Source organism: Rhipicephalus sanguineus, chromosome 9 (assembly GCF_013339695.2).
Source record: "Rhipicephalus sanguineus isolate Rsan-2018 chromosome 9, BIME_Rsan_1.4, whole genome shotgun sequence".
In the NCBI taxonomy this organism is placed as follows: Eukaryota; Metazoa; Arthropoda; class Arachnida; order Ixodida; family Ixodidae; genus Rhipicephalus; species Rhipicephalus sanguineus.
In genome coordinates this window covers 81,569,168-81,588,734 of record NC_051184.2, presented here as the reverse complement: position 1 = coordinate 81,588,734, position 19,567 = coordinate 81,569,168, and the positions used below count along the sequence as shown (strand labels likewise).

The window sequence follows — 19,567 nt, the reverse complement described above, 5'->3', positions numbered from 1 at the left end:
GCAAAGATGCACGTTATTTGCCTACTTTATTAGGCAAGTGGTAGTGAAAAAAAATATAGCATGGTCGTGCCTGAGGTTCTGAATTCAGTGAGTCAAGAATGTTACTTACTTTGAGCTCACATATCTTTGAGCGTTTACATCCCGAGTTATTTTTGAAAATCGTTCCCAAAACAATTTCATTTTTTGCTTGATTGGACTGACATGTTGAATAAATGGCTGAAATACATTTGGAATAATATATGTATTTGTATAAAAATCATAACATTTGTTCAGTTCCAGAGACAGTTGGCTTCACTGCGCTGTGACCATCGCAAACACCTCTCTTAACGCTTAACTTACACACACCACACACACACACACACACACACACACCACACAACACACACACACACAACAACACACACACACACACACACACACACACACCAGTGGAATCTCGTTGATATAATATCTGCATAATACGTTCTGTTGTATTCCCGGCCAACATCCCTTGAAAATAATGCAGTTTAATGCGTTTAATACGATCACATTTTTGCCCATAATTGGATAATACAACCGCGAAAGTGGATCTTGACCGGTATATCTAGAAATCCTGCGTTTATTCTTCGGTATGCCAGCTCACACCGCGTTCCAGCGGCCCATGATTGAGGCCACAGCAGCATCGGTTTTGCGGCGAAAAGATTGCTGCTATGCGATCTTTTCTTCGAGAGTACATACATACACACACACACACACACACACACACACACACACACACACACACACACACACACACACACACACACATATATATATATAAAAGAAAGAAGATGGCTTTTAAGGGCTCGTTTTTCTTTGTTAGACGGAATATTATTGAGAACTAACAGACAATAATGCCAAGGAAGTATAGGAGATGTTATTTGTGATAATTGGGATATAAATGTGAAGAAAGTAAAGTGGACGAAAAGATAACTTGCTGCCGGCAGGGACCGAACCTGCGACCTTTGAATAACGCGTCCGATGCTATACACACACACACACACACACACACACAACACACACACGCACACACACACACACACACACACACACACACACACACATATATATATAAAAGAAAGAAGATGGCTTTTAAGGGCTCGTTTTCTTTGTTAGACGGAATATTATTGAGAACTAACAGACAATAATGCCAAGGAAAGTATAGGAGATGTTATTTGTGATAATTGGGATATAAATGTGAAGAAAGTAAAGTGGACCGAAAAGATAACTTGCTGCCGGCAGGGACCGAACCTGCGACCTTTGAATAACGCGTCCGATGCTACACACACACACACACCACACACACACCACACAACCACACACACACACACACACACACCACACACACACACACACACCACACACACACACACACACACACACACACACACACACACACCACACACACACACACACACACACATATATATTGTCGCTATTTCAGGGCACCCCTCCAATGAAGGAGACTTTAAAGCCTGGTCAGAACAAACAGCAAGACTTAGTGACACTAACTTATGAACTGTTGATAAGTGTCAGTGGACATTAGTAAAACATGTACCTTTTTAATGCGTCACAAACAATTTGTGTTTAATCGACTGCTGTGTCGATATAACCCCCACTGCGTATTGAGAGATTGAAAAGACTGCAAGACGTGGCTTCACGCTAACGATCAAGCTGTGCGAGACAACTTCGTAATAGAAAGTCAACACCTTTTAAATCAAACTCTTGGGATGTACACATTTCTGCATGAATTACTATACAATACTGTTTAATACATAATTACAAGTTACAGTATGAACGGATTCAACATCTAGACAGGCACGCAAAAAGACGTACTACACTAACATTGAAGCTCAATGGTATGCCTAATTAAATTTTTCTCCTAGGTGTACCAGTCATTGCCTCATGACAGAACTAAGCATTCGTAAATCTCCCATCAGATGGCACTGCACACAGCACTGTTGCATTGATATGGGAGAGGTATGGTCGTACCTGCAAGAGGTCAAGTACAGAATGGTACATTATGAAAGGGAACACCTTTAGTAATAAGTAAAGCTATCAGGAACGCTTGTCTAACACAACTGCTAGAAAGTGCCTTGTTTAACACAAGGCCAATGTCTGTGTGTGGTCTGCGAAGACGCCTGAATTCCATTCTGGAAATGTTGACTGTGGTTGGTAAATCATTTTCAACAAGGCATCGGCAAGAGTGGACTGCACTTACAGAGAGCAATTAAAGGTGCTCTAAAAACTCCGGAAAGTTTGCAGCACTGCATGTGACAAAAAACTTGACCCAGCAAAAGAAAGAGATTTTTGAACTGTGCAACCTCAGGGGCATGGAGAACTCAGCAAAAATTTCCAGACGTGTTTCATTAACTTGTCATCCGAAATTATGTACATTTTATTTGCTGTGATTCAACTGTTTACTGGTGGTCATTGACTACGAGTGCCTTTCTGAACTATATAAAATTTTTTGTGAAACTCGCCAGCTCCATACACTTCTGATATCGTGTGAACAAACTTAATAATTTCCAAGCACGTAAACTTAAGGTTTATAACCGTTTCGAAGCAGTGCACTACTGTATCCTGTTGAATTTGAGATGTACTAAGTTCCACATTCGCACTTCTTAGTTTCTTCTCGGGTTTCTTTGCAACTTCTTTTAAATCGTAAATACACAGTTCATGCGTTTAGTGTAGGTTTACGATTACGTTATGCGGAAGCTTTGTCTGCCCAAGAGCATCAGTGACGAAGTGCACGCTTTCTTCAAATCTGAATCTGTATTCCTGACGTAAAAAATGTCCACTGCACGTCTTAACATGGGCAGCTCTGTGGAGCCACACTTAGCTGCACTTCATCGAGGCACATTGGCAAGTGGAACACAGCCCGCTAAAGCGCTCACCTCTTGTCGGTTGTAGCGCTCCGGACTGGCGAATCAGGTCTGCAACCATGGGCACAATCTGCACAGTATGTTTTCACATATCAGATACACATGTGAGCATTGGCCCAAAGAGATGCTTTCGTAAATTAGTTACACATGTAAGATGCTCATGGAACGAAAGGCATCAAGTCAGGGTTAAGTAAGGAGCGTGTACTTTTTGCTTCCCCCTCCTAGTTTACGGTGCATTAGCAAAATATTGGCTCGTATACTTGCGTCAACTTTAGTCACGAGATTCGTAGTGGCACGACAAGATCATCTCGAGCAATTACACAAGTTTTGTTGTTTCATTTTGTTCTGTGAGCAGTGTCCTTTGATTTTAGCCTTCTTTTGCAGGTGAGACACCCATCTGAACAATTATTCAGAAATTTTGATCCTTTGTGGCCGCTGCACACACTGTTCAGCATGAAATTTACAGTTTACGAAAAAGGTTTTACAGAAACTTTGTCCTTAGACTCCCTATTTATGAACAGAGTTTGACAAAAGTGCTACAGCTGTCATTTTGAGAAGAAGCTATAACTTAGTGACCCGGTGCTTTGATATTTCTCATGTTTACTGACTTTCGACTTGTTACTTTCATGAAATGATGCATGCTGTGCAAAATGCATCACCTACACAATTAAATGCAAGTACACAAGCGTTTAGGTGTTTCGTCACCCATTAAATGCAGAGACCACAACTGCGATTGTACCCAAACCTCGAGTTTAAAGAAGCACTGAGACGAACTTTAATTGGCCTGTTGTTCTAATAAAAACACTGGCGTCAAGAGCGCTAAAAGGAGTATTGTGGTGCCTGGAAATGCATTTAATATATTTTAAATATCGCTACCTTAAAAAAAAACACTTTGGGCTTCAATATCGAGGGTGCCGTTTCATAGTAGACATGTTTTCAGTGGACATCAATAAAGTTGCTTCAATCAATCAATAGTCTGACATCTCGGGGAGACAGCCACTTGCGACGTACTAGCTAGCAGCAGCTCTGTCATCTGCTGTCAGTTGCACATAAAGAACGATGAGTGGAATGTTGTCCAACAATTCTGGCGATTTAGGCCGCATGCAGGATGCAGCATTTGCAAAATCAGTGAACTGTGTTGTCTGGTCATGATACTGATCATTGTGGCGGTGCTGGCTTGCAGATGCTGGGCGCCAAAAACTTTAAATCAAACTAAAGATTGTATACATGTTGTGCTGCTCAGGTGTGTGGAGAGCATTAACGCTGAATGCCAAGGAAACTAAAAATGTATGTACCGATAGGCTAGTTGGTGAGCCACGATATTTGATGAAGCAGCACATAAAAGGATAGAATCACGCACACATAAAATGACGCAAACAGAGCGCCTGTGTTTTATGTGTGCGTGATTGTGTTTTTTTGTGTGCTGCTTCATCAAATAAAAATGCATCTTTGCGATGCCTCGAAATTGCGTCAGTACTCCTTTAACAACACACAACACCACGGCCACTAACCTACCATGGCGGATGGAAAAAAATATGCTAGCACTACAGACAATGCATTCAGTTCTCAGCGCTGAAATTAGAAATTTGAGCTAGTATCTAGGTCTGTTTAGCATATATCATGAGTTGGTGCATTACAGTGTTTTAAAGGGGCCCTGCAACACTTTCCCAAGTAATGATCGAATGGCTTCATTAAAGAATTTTATTGCCTCATGAATCAACTGCTGCAAGAATTTTCAGAACCTGTCAAGTACGAGCGGAGTTACATGGATCTGTCGCACGCTTTAAACGCTTTCTCTCTCTTTTCATACCAGCGAGCACACTGAAAGCTACACAAAGGGGGAGGGGGATGACAAGGGGGAAGCTACGTCCATTCGTCGGCATGCGTCATGACTTTGAGCATTTTTTTTTAATGTGTGGCTTACTTTCAGTGTGATTGCACGTGGAGGCATCCTGTGGTAGCTATGTAGCTCACGATGCTCAAAGGACTTTGTGTTTATGGAGCGGTCACTTGGTTTCATGGCATCATTTGTCAAGAGAGGAAAGAGCGATTTCTAGCCGAGTTTGAGAATTAATTGTAGATTCCAGATCTCATGCTGCGCTATAATGTTTGGCTCGCATGTTCTCAGGAGCCTCGACTACCGATTGGCAGCGTTTTTTGACCATGCTGAAAAAGTGTTGCACGGCCCTTTTAATGGAAGCATTGGAAAAGAGGCTTGCGCAGCGTTGGTCACGGAGATCCACCAACCCTATCAACGTTGCGGATGGGCTCCGTGCTGCGGATGTGGAGGATGTTCTGCGTGCCCTGGTCACGCAACTGCTGGTCAACGGTCGCCTTGTGGTTGGGGTCGGCGAGGTCAGACTTGTTGAGAAGCAAGACGTGAGGCTTGATGGCCGCTATCATGGACAGGAAGTGCGGGTTCCGGCCACTCAACGGAACCTGTTGCCATCAGCAATGGTTAAGGAAAAACTGCTGCTTTCACCAATAACCATGATTATGCCAAGATTACTAATGACGCTAACCATACTTTTGGGTTAGCTCAAGTGAAATCTAACACATGCATCCATCTCTTCCGGTGAAATTACTAGCTTACAAAACACTCATTCGAGCCAATAGAGTATGCTTGTTCTGTCTGGGATCCCCCTGAACGCGTTCCAAGTGATCTCATTGAATCAATACAAAACCATGCCATTATATTTATTTATATTACTCGTACACTACTAGTGTAACTAACCTAAAGGAAAAAGCAGGTCTACCTAGTCTTGAGATGCGCCACAAAATTGCAAGACTTTCACTTTATCATAAATTTTTTTCATGTTTTGGCTAACTGTTCTCCCAACAATCCAGCTCGTCACATCTCTCAACGCATCAGTCATGATAAAGCCGCATACCCTCCCGTGCCCGCATTGCCACCCACCTACAATAATTTTTTGTCAAGCTTGCCTCAGACATCGTCCTCCACGTCAACCATGCACATTTCAAAAACAACACTGAATGATGCTTTGCGAACGTTAACTTGTTCGTTTCTCCCACCCTTCATGTAAGACCCTGTGTACAGGGTCCTTGAGGTATTTTCAATAAATAAATAAATAAATAAACGAACACAGAACAATAGCATGATAACAGGTGCGAGATTATGTGCAGTAAGCACTGGACCATTCTGCACAGTCTAGGAGACATGCGAGAATACTGGAGGTAGGCTTTTTTTTACGTTACAGCCCACAGGTGTGCTTTATTATAAGTTCATACTGCCCAAAACCTGATCCATGGCATGCTTCGAAATGACTGAACTTTCCTCATACTGCCATTTATTTTTGGTTTATTGAAACCTCGAAGTGATTACAAAAATCATAAAAAATCCAAGGTAAGCGTGCAAGTAAGGAACCCTGCCACCAGTGTGCTTTCTCCTCGAAAAACAAGTGCAAATCTTCAAACACTCCGCGAGTGGCCAAAAAAAAGTTGCAGCACCATACTACTGCATGCAGGCATCACTGCAGCAAAGTATCTTATATATACCTCGTTTAGACAATATATTTCCATAATTTTCGTCTATCACTATCTGTAGTCATTTAAGCTGTATCTGTTAAGAGCAGAATTTGTTGCATTAAAAGGACCGGCAACCAATTTTTATGGCACCTGTTTTCTTTAGTGCAACGAAAAAGCTCACCACTCTGAGTGTCTAGTAACAGAATTCCAATGCAGAAACCGCTGCGGAACATTTATAATCAGAATTTTTCGATCTGCAGCAACTGTGAAGTAGTACACAAAATACATGCTGCAGACAGTGAGAGGTCATAATCATATTGTGGTTTTGGAACGTTAAACCCCACATATTATTATGTTCCACTAGTTGCCACGAAGGCAGCACCACTTCTCAGTGCCAACTCCTTTTACCTCGTAAGCAGCACAGAATAGAGTGGGTACATACTCTAACCTTGAGCACTAATTATGGTGTGCATAAAAACATCAGACTACATACAGCAAATGGAATGACACCATAGTGCATAATCAATGCTCTTACATTAGGCTGTGTGGCATACTGCATTTTTGTGGCTTTTAAACGCAATTAAAAAATCACAAATCCCTGTCCTACTCCAATCATGAAAACAATGCTTGAATCCGTCACTATAATTCACGGTCTTTTCATTTCCACCAGGATATAATCACACATTCTTTCCAGTTGTTGGTTCCCCTAATAATATAGATGTACCAAGCTCTTGCAAGAATAATGGTCTGTAATATCTGAATCTATGTCATCTGTGGGTCCATTGTAACAGATATAGAGTGATAGGTTGTCGTACACAATGTAGCCAACCTCTAGCTCATGGCAATGTTGATCAGTCAAGCTTAGGATCGCAAAGTGGCAAGCCCGAAATCCCGAAGGACGTAGTAGGCGCATCAGTTCATATGCTCTTGCTTTGTTTTTGCTTGTAGGCCAGTCTCCTCGAGTGTGTAAAAATAAGATTATGTGGGAAAGCACACTAGCAAAATTTTTCCCACCCATTATTGTTAGGTAAAATGGCCCAGAGTACAAATTCTCATACGGCACTACGAATTTTTCTTCTTTATCCTTTATTGCACAGCACTTTGAGAGTTCTGTGATGGTCACTGGAAACCCCAGCAGGCATCCAAATGACTAAGCATGTAGAAGAACTTGTTTTTGGGCGAGTTGGTGCCTTAGTTTGCTGAACATTGCTGAACATTGCTGAACAAGGTTGGCGCTCTTCTGTCTCTTTCCTCCGGCCCTTTTTCATGTTCCTAGCTTCGCGCCACTTACGATATGTTCAGCAGACTAAGCATGAAACAGGCGAAAATAGGCCATAGAAATGCAATAGGCCATAGCAATCAGCCCTCATACAGTGTAACTGCCACAGTTCTCCATGCTAAAGCCTCTGCGTTTACTTCACAGACGCATTATCACCTAGTGGCTGTGGCCTCTGGCATGCAAGCAGATGCCAAACAAGACAGCAGTTCAACTGAAGGTGGAGGTTTGCAGCGCTTGATACTGGCCAAACAAGAAATGGCGCTGGAACCAACAGCATGCAAATAGCTGGTCCCAAATCATACGCAATAGCGCAGTGGTCGCTGCGATTGGCTCCCAACTGCAGATTGCTACGGAAGCACGAGTATGATCACCAGCTTTCATGGTCGATTAAGTATTTTTTTCCTTCATCATATCGCAAATAAAGGGTGAGATTGAGGATGAGAGGACACTGCCAACATGAAGTCTCTATGTAAACATTTTAGAAAAGGATGCTAAGAAACAAAAACCTTTGAATTGATATCCTGATGAATCTTCAAGTTGTCCGAAACATTTCTTTAATGACCTGTGGCAGACGTAATCGAATTTTGCCAAGTAATTTCAAGCTTTTAAAAGGATACCCGAGCATCGTGAAGTTCCAGGACACAATCCACTGACTTGAGCTTGCGCTGCATGTCTTTCATGCCTGCATAAATTGAAAGCACTGCATGGTCAGATGGTAGACATAATTTCAAGTAATTATACGTGAAGTTTGAAATGCAAGGCTGTCTTTCAAGTGTGTGCGTTTGTGAAGCAGATATAGCAAGTAAGTGAAATTCGTGTTCAAATAAGTTTTTTATTCCGAGAAACAGCTACCAAGTTTCATGACAGCCTTCAATACTTACACAATAAACTGTTAGAAGTTATGTCAAACGTTGAAACTGCCTCCTGAAACAATGATCATGCCAGTCAACACGCCCAACTTTAAGGCCGCCCGTCAACATGACGCAGAAAGAGTGCAACATAGTGAAATTTAGTAATTTTCTTTCTTTAACGAGGCAGCGTGAAATCATGCTATCACCCTCAATTCAATCTGTAAGTTCTTGAGCACCAATCCTCCAGAAAGCTTTCCAGAACGGTCGATCTTAAAATGCGCGCGATATGTTTTCAAAGAGGTCTTATCGTAGGTTGGCACAACATCGTCAGTGCTCCGCGCCGCCTTTCACGTAGTAAGCATGCCTGTGACTGCGCTGATGCGTGATTTCCCGTAGTTATCTCCTATGGCCACAAGACTTTTACCGGAGTAACACGGTGCACTAGCTGCCGATCGCGAATAAACCCGATCGCGGGATAAGTTTTCTCAGTAGTGATTGGCTCCCCACTGTAGCTTGCTCAAAGGATCCAATCACGATCAAGGAATTCGATCTGGATCAGGTCCGATCGCGACCAAAAGCCACCGCGTTACAGCGGCATTTGACATCCCAGCGCGCGATCTCGCAATTTTCTCGGTCGTCGCGGCCGGACAAACCTTCAGGTATGCGGAATGCATACGCACCTGTGTACATATGCGTGGGAAACCATTTCGCTATGTTTTTCGGCGCCACGTCGAAGGTCTTGCGGAAAGCGGTCGTCACCGCTTGAAAGGAAGAGCTGCTCATCTCCGCTGTTCGATCATCAACGAAAGTATAGTGTAGCCATGTGCGTAGCAGACAGACCGCGCTATTTTGGATGCGGCTGGCCGAAAACAAAGCTATGAATGGCTCTAAACTGGCTCTTTTTAAGAACAAAAAATGATGATGATGACTAACTACCGAGGCGCCGTCTTGCGCCGTTTCGATTTGCGCAGTAATCCGTTTTTAATGGCGGGTTTTTGCCTCTGAGGAGCGATATATGTGGCTACCTCCATTGCTGTGAACTCGTTGGCGGCATAACTTAACTTGATCTCGGTGTTTCGAGCCAGCTAGGTTCATCGTCGCTCGAAGATTGGAAGATTGGACGTGCCCGTATGTTGCGCCGAACGGCCGCTTACCGCAGTTGTAAGCGTAATGCGATGAGCTAGCACCGCGAGTGTTGAGTGATTTTAGATTACGACTCTGCTGGAAGTGTGCGTGGCACTTTGCTACTACACCGAGAAAGCCAGAGACGCAAGAATGCCCGTCTGCGAAGCTTGGAACTGCGAGAACGACAGCGATCACTGCCCTGGCACGACTTTCCACAAGTAAGGATTATCCGTGTGCGGCGCGCTCTGTAACCACGAAGGGCACTGGTGTCCGCTGTCATGAACTGCCGAAAGCAGCGCGTATTTCCAAGTAATCGCCTTGCTGCAACAGCTGAAGAACTGCAGCGTTCTGTGCGTGACTTTAGGATGGTCGTTTGTGACACGTGTTAGAATATGTGGTTTGTTTGTTGATAGAGCAAACAGGCTTCACACTAGCAGTCGAATAGTGTGAACCATGACCAGCTGCTTCCTGTTCAGCTGGTCATGGTTCCAGTTGGTGGCCAGTTGGGTTGTAACCGGAACCAGTTGATACCAGTTAATGCCAGTTCAAACCAGCTGGATTCCCAGTTACTCATTTTCACCTGGGTCGTGCACACGGCAGCGTTAATTGTTGCTTTTTATGGTATCAAAGGGATGTCAGCTAAGTGTAACATTGACACGTTTGTGCCGCGGCCGATTTAATTGTGCCCGGCGTTGTCAAGCCACGTAGATGGAGGTTCGCAGTTTCGCTTCTCGTCCGTAATGTGCTGGTCTCAGCTGATATACGGAAACATAACTTGAGGCTACAAAACCGATTGTGCACGGTAGATACATCCCAGATGGTATAATGTAATGTAACCTGGAATCCTTCACTGTCGTTTCCAGCCCTTGCAAGAGGTGGCCAAGTGACTACTCTTTTCTTGATGTTCACAATTTTTCTTTCAATGCAGTGATGCCTGAAAGAATGGTCAGCCTTGTTTTATTTGTTTATTTCTTGGTTACTGGGAATGAGAAACCTTATATTCGGTGACTGATGCAGAGTCACGCATCCTGTGGTCAACCCAGACCACTTTCAAATGTGAGCTGCCTTCGTAGTTAAACTTCTGGCATCAAAACACCAATTTCAGAGCTGATTATAGCAAAGTTTGCTGACTACTGTAAAAGGTGCGGCATCATGCTTGCGTGCAGGTTTCCACTGGACTCTCCACTGCTCCTGAAGGCATGGGTGCACAATGTGAACCTGCCGGAACCTTGGGAACCGACCGCGGACTCCGTTCTCTGCTCGGACCACTTCCTGGAGCGCAGCTTCGTGCGCACGAGCAACACCGCCAGGCTGCGACCCGACGCCGTGCCAACCATCTTTGCCTACCCGGACGATAGGCAGCAGGTAGTTGCACACGTGAATGGGCCATTGAACGTGTCTGGCACGTTTGCATACTTCGGACTGTGCAGCACTCGTAAAAAGACGAAGGATGAAAGAAGTGCACATGACATGCACTGACTCTCAACTGAATTTTTATTCAGAAAACAAAAAAAGATATCTAGGAAAGTCAATGGACCACGTGACAGACGCTAGTTTAACAAAGGGGCAACAGCCAGAAAAAGTTCTTTATTGTCTTGAGCACCTTTCATGTAGTCTGATAACTTTCCTAGATATCTTCTTTATTGTGTTTCTGGATAAAAATTCAGGTGAGCACATGTCGTGTGCAATTATTTCATCCTTCATCTCTTCGCGAGCGCTGCACAGTCCTAAGTATGAATCCATACCAACTAGCTCAATTTTACATTCTATCCCCTGCTGAAGCATTCCACAGAGATTTTCATTTCATGGCTGTTGCCTTCAAGAGCTCTGCAGAAGGCTTCGTCACCAATCTTAATCACATTAACTGGTAAGATGCCGCGTGGCGATCATTTTACCCAACCAGTCTTTTCAAATCTCCTCGTCATTGGACATATTAGAAGAAATTCAATGGTCCATCATCATGCCTGCAGGAGGCCAGCTTCATTGCCAAAGTGGACGCTCTCTCCCGTTGCTTTGGCTAGCTTTCGCAAGCACCGTGTACTCCCAGCTGCCAGAGAAGCGGGAACACAGCTTTTATGCCCCCTTATAGGCACATTAGATCCACAATTCATGTACCACTGTCATCTCATTGTCATTTTGTGTCTGGCACTCTTTGTCCAGAAGTGGCCCTTGCGCATGAAAAACCATTGGTCAGTCGCGATCGTTTGGTTCTAACCTTCCACAAGTTGCTGTACTTTAAGGAAAATTCAGTTTTTGATTAGCTCCTGGTAGCATGAGATTCATTTAGGTTTCAAAAATCACAGTGCACACACATTTGTCTGTAAGTGGAAAGACCATCGGATTGCATCTGATCTCCCTGGATGCTTCTGATTTGTGCCACGTTTACAAACCTGGTCTACTCATTAATGATAACAACATCCTAAAAATCCTGACAGCACTATAGTCTAGCAAGACAAAATATAATGCATGCAGATGTGAAGACTGGCAAGTAAAAAAAACACCGCACTCGTTATGGAAAAGAGGTGGCACAGTTTTTGCTATGTATACATCACTCAACACAGTTAGCAGGAAACAGCTTTTTCAAATCACGGAAATTTTGCTGGACTACAAAATTTATTACTGGGAAAGATGATGTAACTTTTTCATGCTTCTTTTGCAGTTTTTTGTAGTAGCTAGTACTATATCAAAAATGTTGCCTGCATGTATAATACGCATATGCATGCTTAAGTTTCCGTATATGCCATGTAAAGTGCTTTTTACTTTTTTTTTTCTGGTTAACCAGCGTTATGTCAACGTGTTTAGGGTGACGAAGTCTTGTCAGGCTGTTTCCTTGGGCTCCCATGTTACAATTGCAAATATATTCCATTCATGTTTGGATTTACTTGTACAGTGCAAGATACAACGCGGCAACATAGAAACACACTCATACAACCCATCCTTGTCTTTTGCATTGTATAAGTCAGTCCAGAGGTGAATCAAGACGAACTAGCCCAGCTGTGTGTTCTGTTATCTGCAAGTCCAATTAATTTGCACTTGTGCGTCGCCGTTGATGAAACGCAAGAATTTTTCAGACTGCTCCGACGTCGGGAGAAGCTGACGTGCCCTTCTGTGCGTTCCAGGACGTCGTGGAGATTGTGTTGGACAGCTCCGGCGGACCGGCCAAGACCAGCGAGGGCAGTGAGTCGTCGTCTCTGGATCACTGCTACGGCACACCCCTGTCCACCACGCCAGCGACCCCGACAACGGCGGCACGGGAGACCACCGCAACGCGTAGGGTGCGGCTACCCGAGGAAGGAGACACGCTCCGCAAGAAGCTCAAGCTGTCGAGGCAGCGGGTGCGCCGGCTTGAAGAACGCGTGTCCATGCTGAACGACATGGTCTACTCCCTGCTCAACCAGACCATCATGGAGATGTAGACCGTACGGGTAAGTGGGCATCCGGTTTCCCTGTGTGCAAGCTTCAATTCTGTTTGAATGCAGAGCATTCTTGACCGAGGCGGCAACAGATTTGGATTGTTTAAAATGTCTGCTAACGTCATTTGAACAAAGGCATTTCCCTTATCTCTAGAGCTGTGCGAATAGCAAAATTTCAGGTGTGAAGCGAATTCGAATATTGAAGTGTGAGTGCGAATCGAATATTTTTCGAATACTTCTCGAATGTTTTTCTAATACTTCGAAGCGAAATTGCAGAAAAAAAAGTTAGAGAGGATTCCTAAGCATATTCTTATGAGATAGCAACATGAAAGTGTTTCTTTTCGCTAGGTTGATGAAGCACTCGGTGGGTGGTGTTTCATAGTTGTCTTATCAAGAATGAGGCAACATAGAGGCCGAATTCTATTTATGTACATGATTTGGTGCAACCAAAGTGTTGCCGGCAACACTTTACACGTGATAGGCAAAGATGCCATTTCCTCAGCCTCTCCTCCTCTCTCAACTTCTGTGGAAGCCCAACTGATGTGGCGGACAAGGGTGTGCTCCCTTCAAGTCTGGAGTTCCAAATCTGCCTCGTAGAGGTTAATATATAAGAACATCTGAAATTTTGGATGCTAAAAAGCTTCGGCTTCCGATTTTTCATACTTCCTGCCCTAATTTCAGGTCCAAAACAGCATTAATTGAGCCCCCACATCTGCCACATCTTTCATCTCCATGTTGGAACCAATGTTTTCTTGAGTTAGTACATTTGTGACCGTAGCAGAGCTTGAAAGGCAGCTTTGCCGTAATACCGGTGTGATGAGGTGAAGCATATCGAAAATCTAGGGACCCCTTTCAATCAGACGTTGACTGTGTCTTGGCAAAGTTCGACCGTAACGGAGCTGGAAAGGCAGCTTTGCCGCAATACCGGGGTGTGATGAGGTGAAGCATATCGAAAATCTAGGGACCCCTTTCAATCGGACGTTGACTGTGTCTTGGCAAAGTTCGACCGTAACGGAGCTGGAAAGGCAGCTTTGCCGCAATACGAGAGTGTAACGATTTCAATCGGACGTTGACTGTATTTGTTTTTGGGAAGTTCGAATAGTAAAATTCCCTTGCAAATTGAATCGAATAGCAAACACTATTAGAAAAATATTCGAAATTTCGAATATTCGCACACCCCTACTTATTCTCATATGAGGGCCATTTCACAAAGGGATTTGACGTCAGGATTTGAGAAACATAATGATACCAATTTCCAGAATGACAAAAATCTGGACGCAAGCAAACGAGCTTGTTAAATCCCCTTTCTACCCCTATTTGTTGTCTTGACTTCATAACGTGCCATTCCTCTACATTTCAAGCTTCACAAATATTCCCGAAACCCAGCCAACAGTGTCACAGCCAGAAACGCCAGACAGTGAAAGGGTTAAACAGCATTGCCTGCCGAGCATGAAATAATTGACAAAAGAAAGCTTTTTTTTGCATAACAAAAGACATACAAAAACACATTCTCTTTATTGCGTGCCCTTCCAGAAATTAGGGTTCTGCTCGAGTCGGCGCCGGAAGTTGGAGTACCACTGCTCCAGCGCCCGCATGGGGAAGAAGCTTTCGCCCGGATGCGTGGGCACCGCGACGGAGCCGCCGTAGGAGGCCAGGTGGTTGAACAAGCTCTCCGCCATCTTGGTGCAGAACTCGGTGTGCGAGTCAACGGTCGTCGCGTCCGCCGGAGAAGACGCCTGGAACTGGATCTGGGCCAGCGGCTCGACCGAGATACCCAGCTGGGCCACGCTGCTGAAGCCGTGCGCCGAGAATGCGTGCATCTCCGAACACTCTGCAAACGTGCACATATTGTTCAACTCAATGCTCGCTCGACAGCATGTACAACAAGCGGGAGGGGATATGCTCGACTGTGTCCCCCACGTTCCTCCCTCCTCTCTCTCTCCGAATATGTAAATTTTGTGGAACATCACACATCTTTGCCATGAGCACATACAGCAAAACGTTTCCTGGATGTGACTTGTGCCGATGGTCTTATGGCGTCGTGACGAGCCCTCCATGCCGCATGTGCTAAGCCTACGTTCGCTGAAGAACTGCTGTGAAGTTACAGTGCCACTTGCGGAACACTGACTGGCTTGGCTTTGTATGTTTCGCCGTCCCGCCAAAAACTTGGTGTGACACGTCTGCGTGGCACGGACACACCGGAGACCAATTATGCTTCTGCACACGTGCCACATAGGCTGCTATTAAAAACGCAGTACTACTACCCTCGAAAGACTTTGGTGTGATGTGGCATTGTGTATTCGGTGACACAGACACCTTCGGGACATCACTGCCCATTATTCGCAGCTCATCTCTCACTTACTGCTTCTTAAATCACCAATATAATGGGTTGATAGCAATGCCCAGTCGTAGCTTGCACAGTGAGTGATCCAGGCATCATCGCTTTAAGAGAGATGTTCCAGCAGCACACCAGTGACATCTGCCAAGTAGGCGTGCCTGTCCAGCATCTTGACTAAGGTAAGTGAATCGTTAACAGGAAAACTGTGTCTTATACCGGTGTCATACGGGCGCTTTTGATTGCGATCAGAGTCGATCCGGATTGGACTTCTTGGTCGCGATCAACAATCATCGCCGCTACACGGTCCAATGTAATCCGGATCGAGTTTGGCGCAAACATCAGTCAAATCGCGATCTGGGAGCCGGATCTCGATGCACAGATTGCAATCGTCCTAATCCCAATCGGGCCTGATCGCGATTAAAAGTGACCGTGAAGCAGCATCTGATCGTTTCGGCCCTGATCGTGATCAAAAGTGTTCGTGTGACACCAGTATTAGGTAATGCCTTTGCAGCGGATCAGTCAGCCCTTGCAGTGGCACACGTTGCGAACACTATGGTGCCATCTCATAGTCTCGTGTGGCAATCTGCTTTCCTCCTCACCCTTTTGCAATCCTCTCCACATTTGCTTTCATCTTTTGCCGGGTTCGTTGTCTTGGTTACAACGGACAAGGCATGCCGACACCGGACCGGCGCCTGTCCTCGTGTATTCTTCGTTTGTATTTCGTGTCCGTTGTGCCGAGTTTAATCATGGACGCCGACACACTGAACAGGCCCCTAAGAGCTGCGTTCTAATAAGCTCCCAGTTCTGCAAAGAAGCGTTGCGACAGTGAAAGTGGAACTAAGTAAGTCACCTTTTCTGTGCTTGGAGATCCGGAAGATGGCGCTCGGCTTGGCGTTGGATATGAATCCGAGAAGCTGCCAGTTTCCCACTGCGTCAGGGCTGGGGTAGCAGAAGTACACTGCCGAGAAAGAAAGAAGGCCAAGCAGGCATTGTTATGCAAATGGTGGGCAAGTTTGCTCCACTATACACTTAAACTTCATTATAACAGTCACATTTGACACGAAAATAACTTCGCTATATTCGAAAATTTGTTATATTTCTGTGCGTGGAGATCCGGAAGATGGTGCTCAGCTTGGCGTTGGATATGAATTCGAGAAGCTGCCAGTAATCACTCACTGTATCTATTACCAAGGCTATTCTTCACTGACTTCGTTATAACCGATAATTCGTTATATCGGGGTTTGAGTGTATATATTCCGCAAAATGAAACTTTGGGCTAGTTGGTTGGCATTCACATTTCAATAGCGCAGAAGACGAGACAAAGAGCAGATAAGGTCACAAAATGGGCACTGAATGTGATGTACACTATATGTGTAATTGCAAATGTGGTAGCTGCATTTACCAGTTTAGTTCACAGCACAAATGAGGTCTGCTCTTCGTTTTCTTCATCGTGCACGCGTACACATCATTAATGTGCAGATAGCAATATTAAATGTGGTTGATTGAGAATCATTCACAAAGCGTTACCTCTGGAAAGATAAAACAGTTTTCTCAAATCATTGCCTACAGAAGGACATTGTTGAGCAGCACTGATGTTCTTAGTGCAGTATGCTTTGTCACTGTGCTGCTATCCTTGCTTTTTAGCCACTCGTTTGTTTTTTGTTTGTGTGTGTGTGTATTACGGAGCAGTGGTTGCTCTGTGTATTTTAACTCTATGAAGAGAGCATAGGGGTATGCACAATGGCAAAATGAAGAAACTGTTTCATCGAGACGGTCGCTAGTTAGCGTCATGGGAGAACGATCCAGCCACAACTTGTATGTTGTAGCTTACAGTAAACACAAACATACCTATACTTACTTTCAAAGCCCACAGGTATCTAGAACATGGAATGTTACGAGGAAAAAAAAAAAGATATAGGCATCTTACACGGAAGAGGTAGAACAAGCAGGAAAAAATAAAAGGAACATGTGTTAATTAATTTGGATAGCTATTCTCTAAACGAACAATATTGTAACGACCACTGTAAAAATGCTTTCGCTTCTGTGAAAGCGGGCATGTGACCATTTTTTTTATGCCCACTTGAGGCCAGAAGGTGTTCCAAAATTCTTCAGTCACTAATTATATAGAATTCACCCGTTTCATGACATATTTCAACTGCAACACTTGCGATTCTGTAATATAAGAGCAATGATAAATAAAACTTAGAAACAAATAAATTAATGTAACCGATTCATTTAATAAAAAATGTGAGATTCAGTGGCCCTAATTTGCAACACCCCATGGCTACACAGTGGACTAAAAAGGACCCCATATGAGAGGGCTCTGGATTACTTTTGACTACCTGGGATTGTCAAAATTAATTGAATTGTTCAGCGCCAAAAACTTGAACAAAATAGGGAATTGAACAAGTTGACATGGTTTCACCTTGTACAAGTAAGAACAAGGATGCTTCATGAATACAGCATGAGCTTTTGTCCTGCATAAATCAGTCTTTATAGTCTTTATAGACGTCTTGACAACCATGATGTAGTGTTAACACTTTTAACTGCATACGATTAACTCAATACGCCCGCAGAAGAAACTATGAAAACGGCAAAGTCAATCACAATCTCTATTTCTTATTGAAGGTTTCCTCAGCAAGACAACAGCTCCGAGAATAAATGCAAAAACAGTGGATTGGACAACCGTTCCAGAGCTGGCTATATTCTTCAAATGTGTGTGTCGAGTTATATCCAAGCTGATAGCAGTGGAGCTACCACAAAACCAAGCTGGCTATAAAAAAAAAAAAGAGAGAGAGAGAGAACAGTGTAGTTTCGTTTGGCAACATGACTTGCTTAGCGATGAACTGGTCCAACCAGAAATTCCAACTAGTGCAAATATTTAGTTTCCAGATATTATACATACTTTCAAATGTTATGATGATCAGGGATCATCTATAATGCACGTTGTCGAGCAATAAGCAACGAGTGCCCAGGCAGAGGAGCTAGAATAACTGACTAAGATGCCTCAAAAGTTAAGGGACGGTGCTTATTTGTGCCTGCGTGTGTATAGTGCTATTGTGTGCATTGCAAGATACATTGCTTCGAGAAACAACGAATGCTCTCGCCGAATCCACTGGATGGATGGCACAGGGCCGAAGATTCTTAAACAAGTCACGTTCGATACGTGAGAAAACTGCTTTGTGAATAGGATTAATCTGACGCGATCACACCGCCTTGATTGTTTGCAAACCCACATTCGCCACTCAGACTTCACCGTAAAGCAGTGCATTCTACCAACCCTACTAAAGGCGTGCTTGGTAACGGAACTGGACTCTAATATGGTAGTCATCCTAAAAAGATTTCCACGGAAGCGCCTGTCTCGAGGAGCAAAGTACTTGCCTAGTTCACATAATATATCGATCCATATCTGCTATTACATAAACAGTTGCGCGAACCTACGTTGGCACAGCTACAATGAGCCTAGGGATGCGGTGATGCATCATTTGCATACGTTAATACAGAATGGCTGAACGAAACCGCGACGTTTTAGTTAGCTTCGAGATCGTCAAGGCCTGTTTGACAACTACGCCCACACGTCATCTCTTGTCGTGCTCCAGATTTTTATGTTGTTCATCGCTTCTTTCCGCCGCATACCTGAGCCTCCGAAGCCGTCGGGAAAGGGTTGGGTGCCCGTGAGGAAGACCACTATGTGGTTGATGCTGTCCGGATCGGGTATGTTGATGAGAAACTTGGTCTGGTCGACGGTCTGAAAGTCCGTCTGCACCTGCATTGGGAACAACGTTAGCGCGAAGTCTCGAAAAAAGCCTCGGCTCACCTACCAGGCGTCCCGTTACGATGGCTCCGAAGATGCTCATGTTGCTACCGGGCCGGCACGATGAGCAAGCTGTGACAGATCAGCCGCGACAAATACTACAGCGGGTGTGTGAGTGCTTCAGAAACCACGCTTTGCCCATAAACACCGGTTTCACCTGCGGCGCTGATGATGATGAGGAGGTCAGCTACCTCTGACACGGGCGAAAAACTACAAAGACAACCCCGTAATCTGCGAACGCGTTCAATAAAGCAAAGCCTCGATAATCGCTTATCGGTTTGAGCGTTTTACGGGCTACCTTTGGCGTCGAAAGAGCGCGAAACGAAGCGCGTGGTAAGCGTGATCGCAGGTTTCGTAA

General features: G+C 44.4%; 3 protein-coding genes across 3 annotated transcripts; 1 reads left to right on the top strand and 2 right to left on the bottom strand.

Moving 5' to 3' along the window:
- Positions 1 to 1,954: 1,954 nt before the first annotated feature.
- On the bottom strand, positions 1,955 to 9,384 carry LOC119405673 (mitochondrial ribosome-associated GTPase 1-like). Its single transcript, XM_037672516.1, has 5 exons — positions 9,200 to 9,384; positions 8,286 to 8,350; positions 5,151 to 5,342; positions 2,916 to 2,973; positions 1,955 to 2,010 (listed from the first exon to the last, which is right to left on the bottom strand). Exons 1-5 carry the CDS (start codon positions 9,300 to 9,302, stop codon positions 1,955 to 1,957), a joined length of 474 nt encoding a protein of 157 aa, XP_037528444.1. The 5' UTR covers positions 9,303 to 9,384.
- A 119-nt stretch (positions 9,385 to 9,503) lies between these two features.
- Positions 9,504 to 15,329, top strand: LOC119405953 (THAP domain-containing protein 1). The gene is made up of 4 exons (XM_037672778.2): positions 9,504 to 9,862; positions 10,811 to 11,009; positions 12,764 to 13,069; positions 14,591 to 15,329. Exons 1-3 carry the CDS (start codon positions 9,795 to 9,797, stop codon positions 13,058 to 13,060), a joined length of 564 nt encoding a protein of 187 aa, XP_037528706.1. The 5' UTR covers positions 9,504 to 9,794; the 3' UTR covers positions 13,061 to 13,069; positions 14,591 to 15,329.
- LOC119405952 (protein OPI10 homolog) lies at positions 14,554 to 19,382 on the bottom strand. The gene is made up of 4 exons (XM_037672777.2): positions 19,217 to 19,382; positions 19,032 to 19,161; positions 16,246 to 16,353; positions 14,554 to 14,888 (listed from the first exon to the last, which is right to left on the bottom strand). Exons 1-4 carry the CDS (start codon positions 19,250 to 19,252, stop codon positions 14,572 to 14,574), a joined length of 591 nt encoding a protein of 196 aa, XP_037528705.1. The 5' UTR covers positions 19,253 to 19,382; the 3' UTR covers positions 14,554 to 14,571.
- Between the last annotated feature and the right edge of the window lie 185 nt (positions 19,383 to 19,567).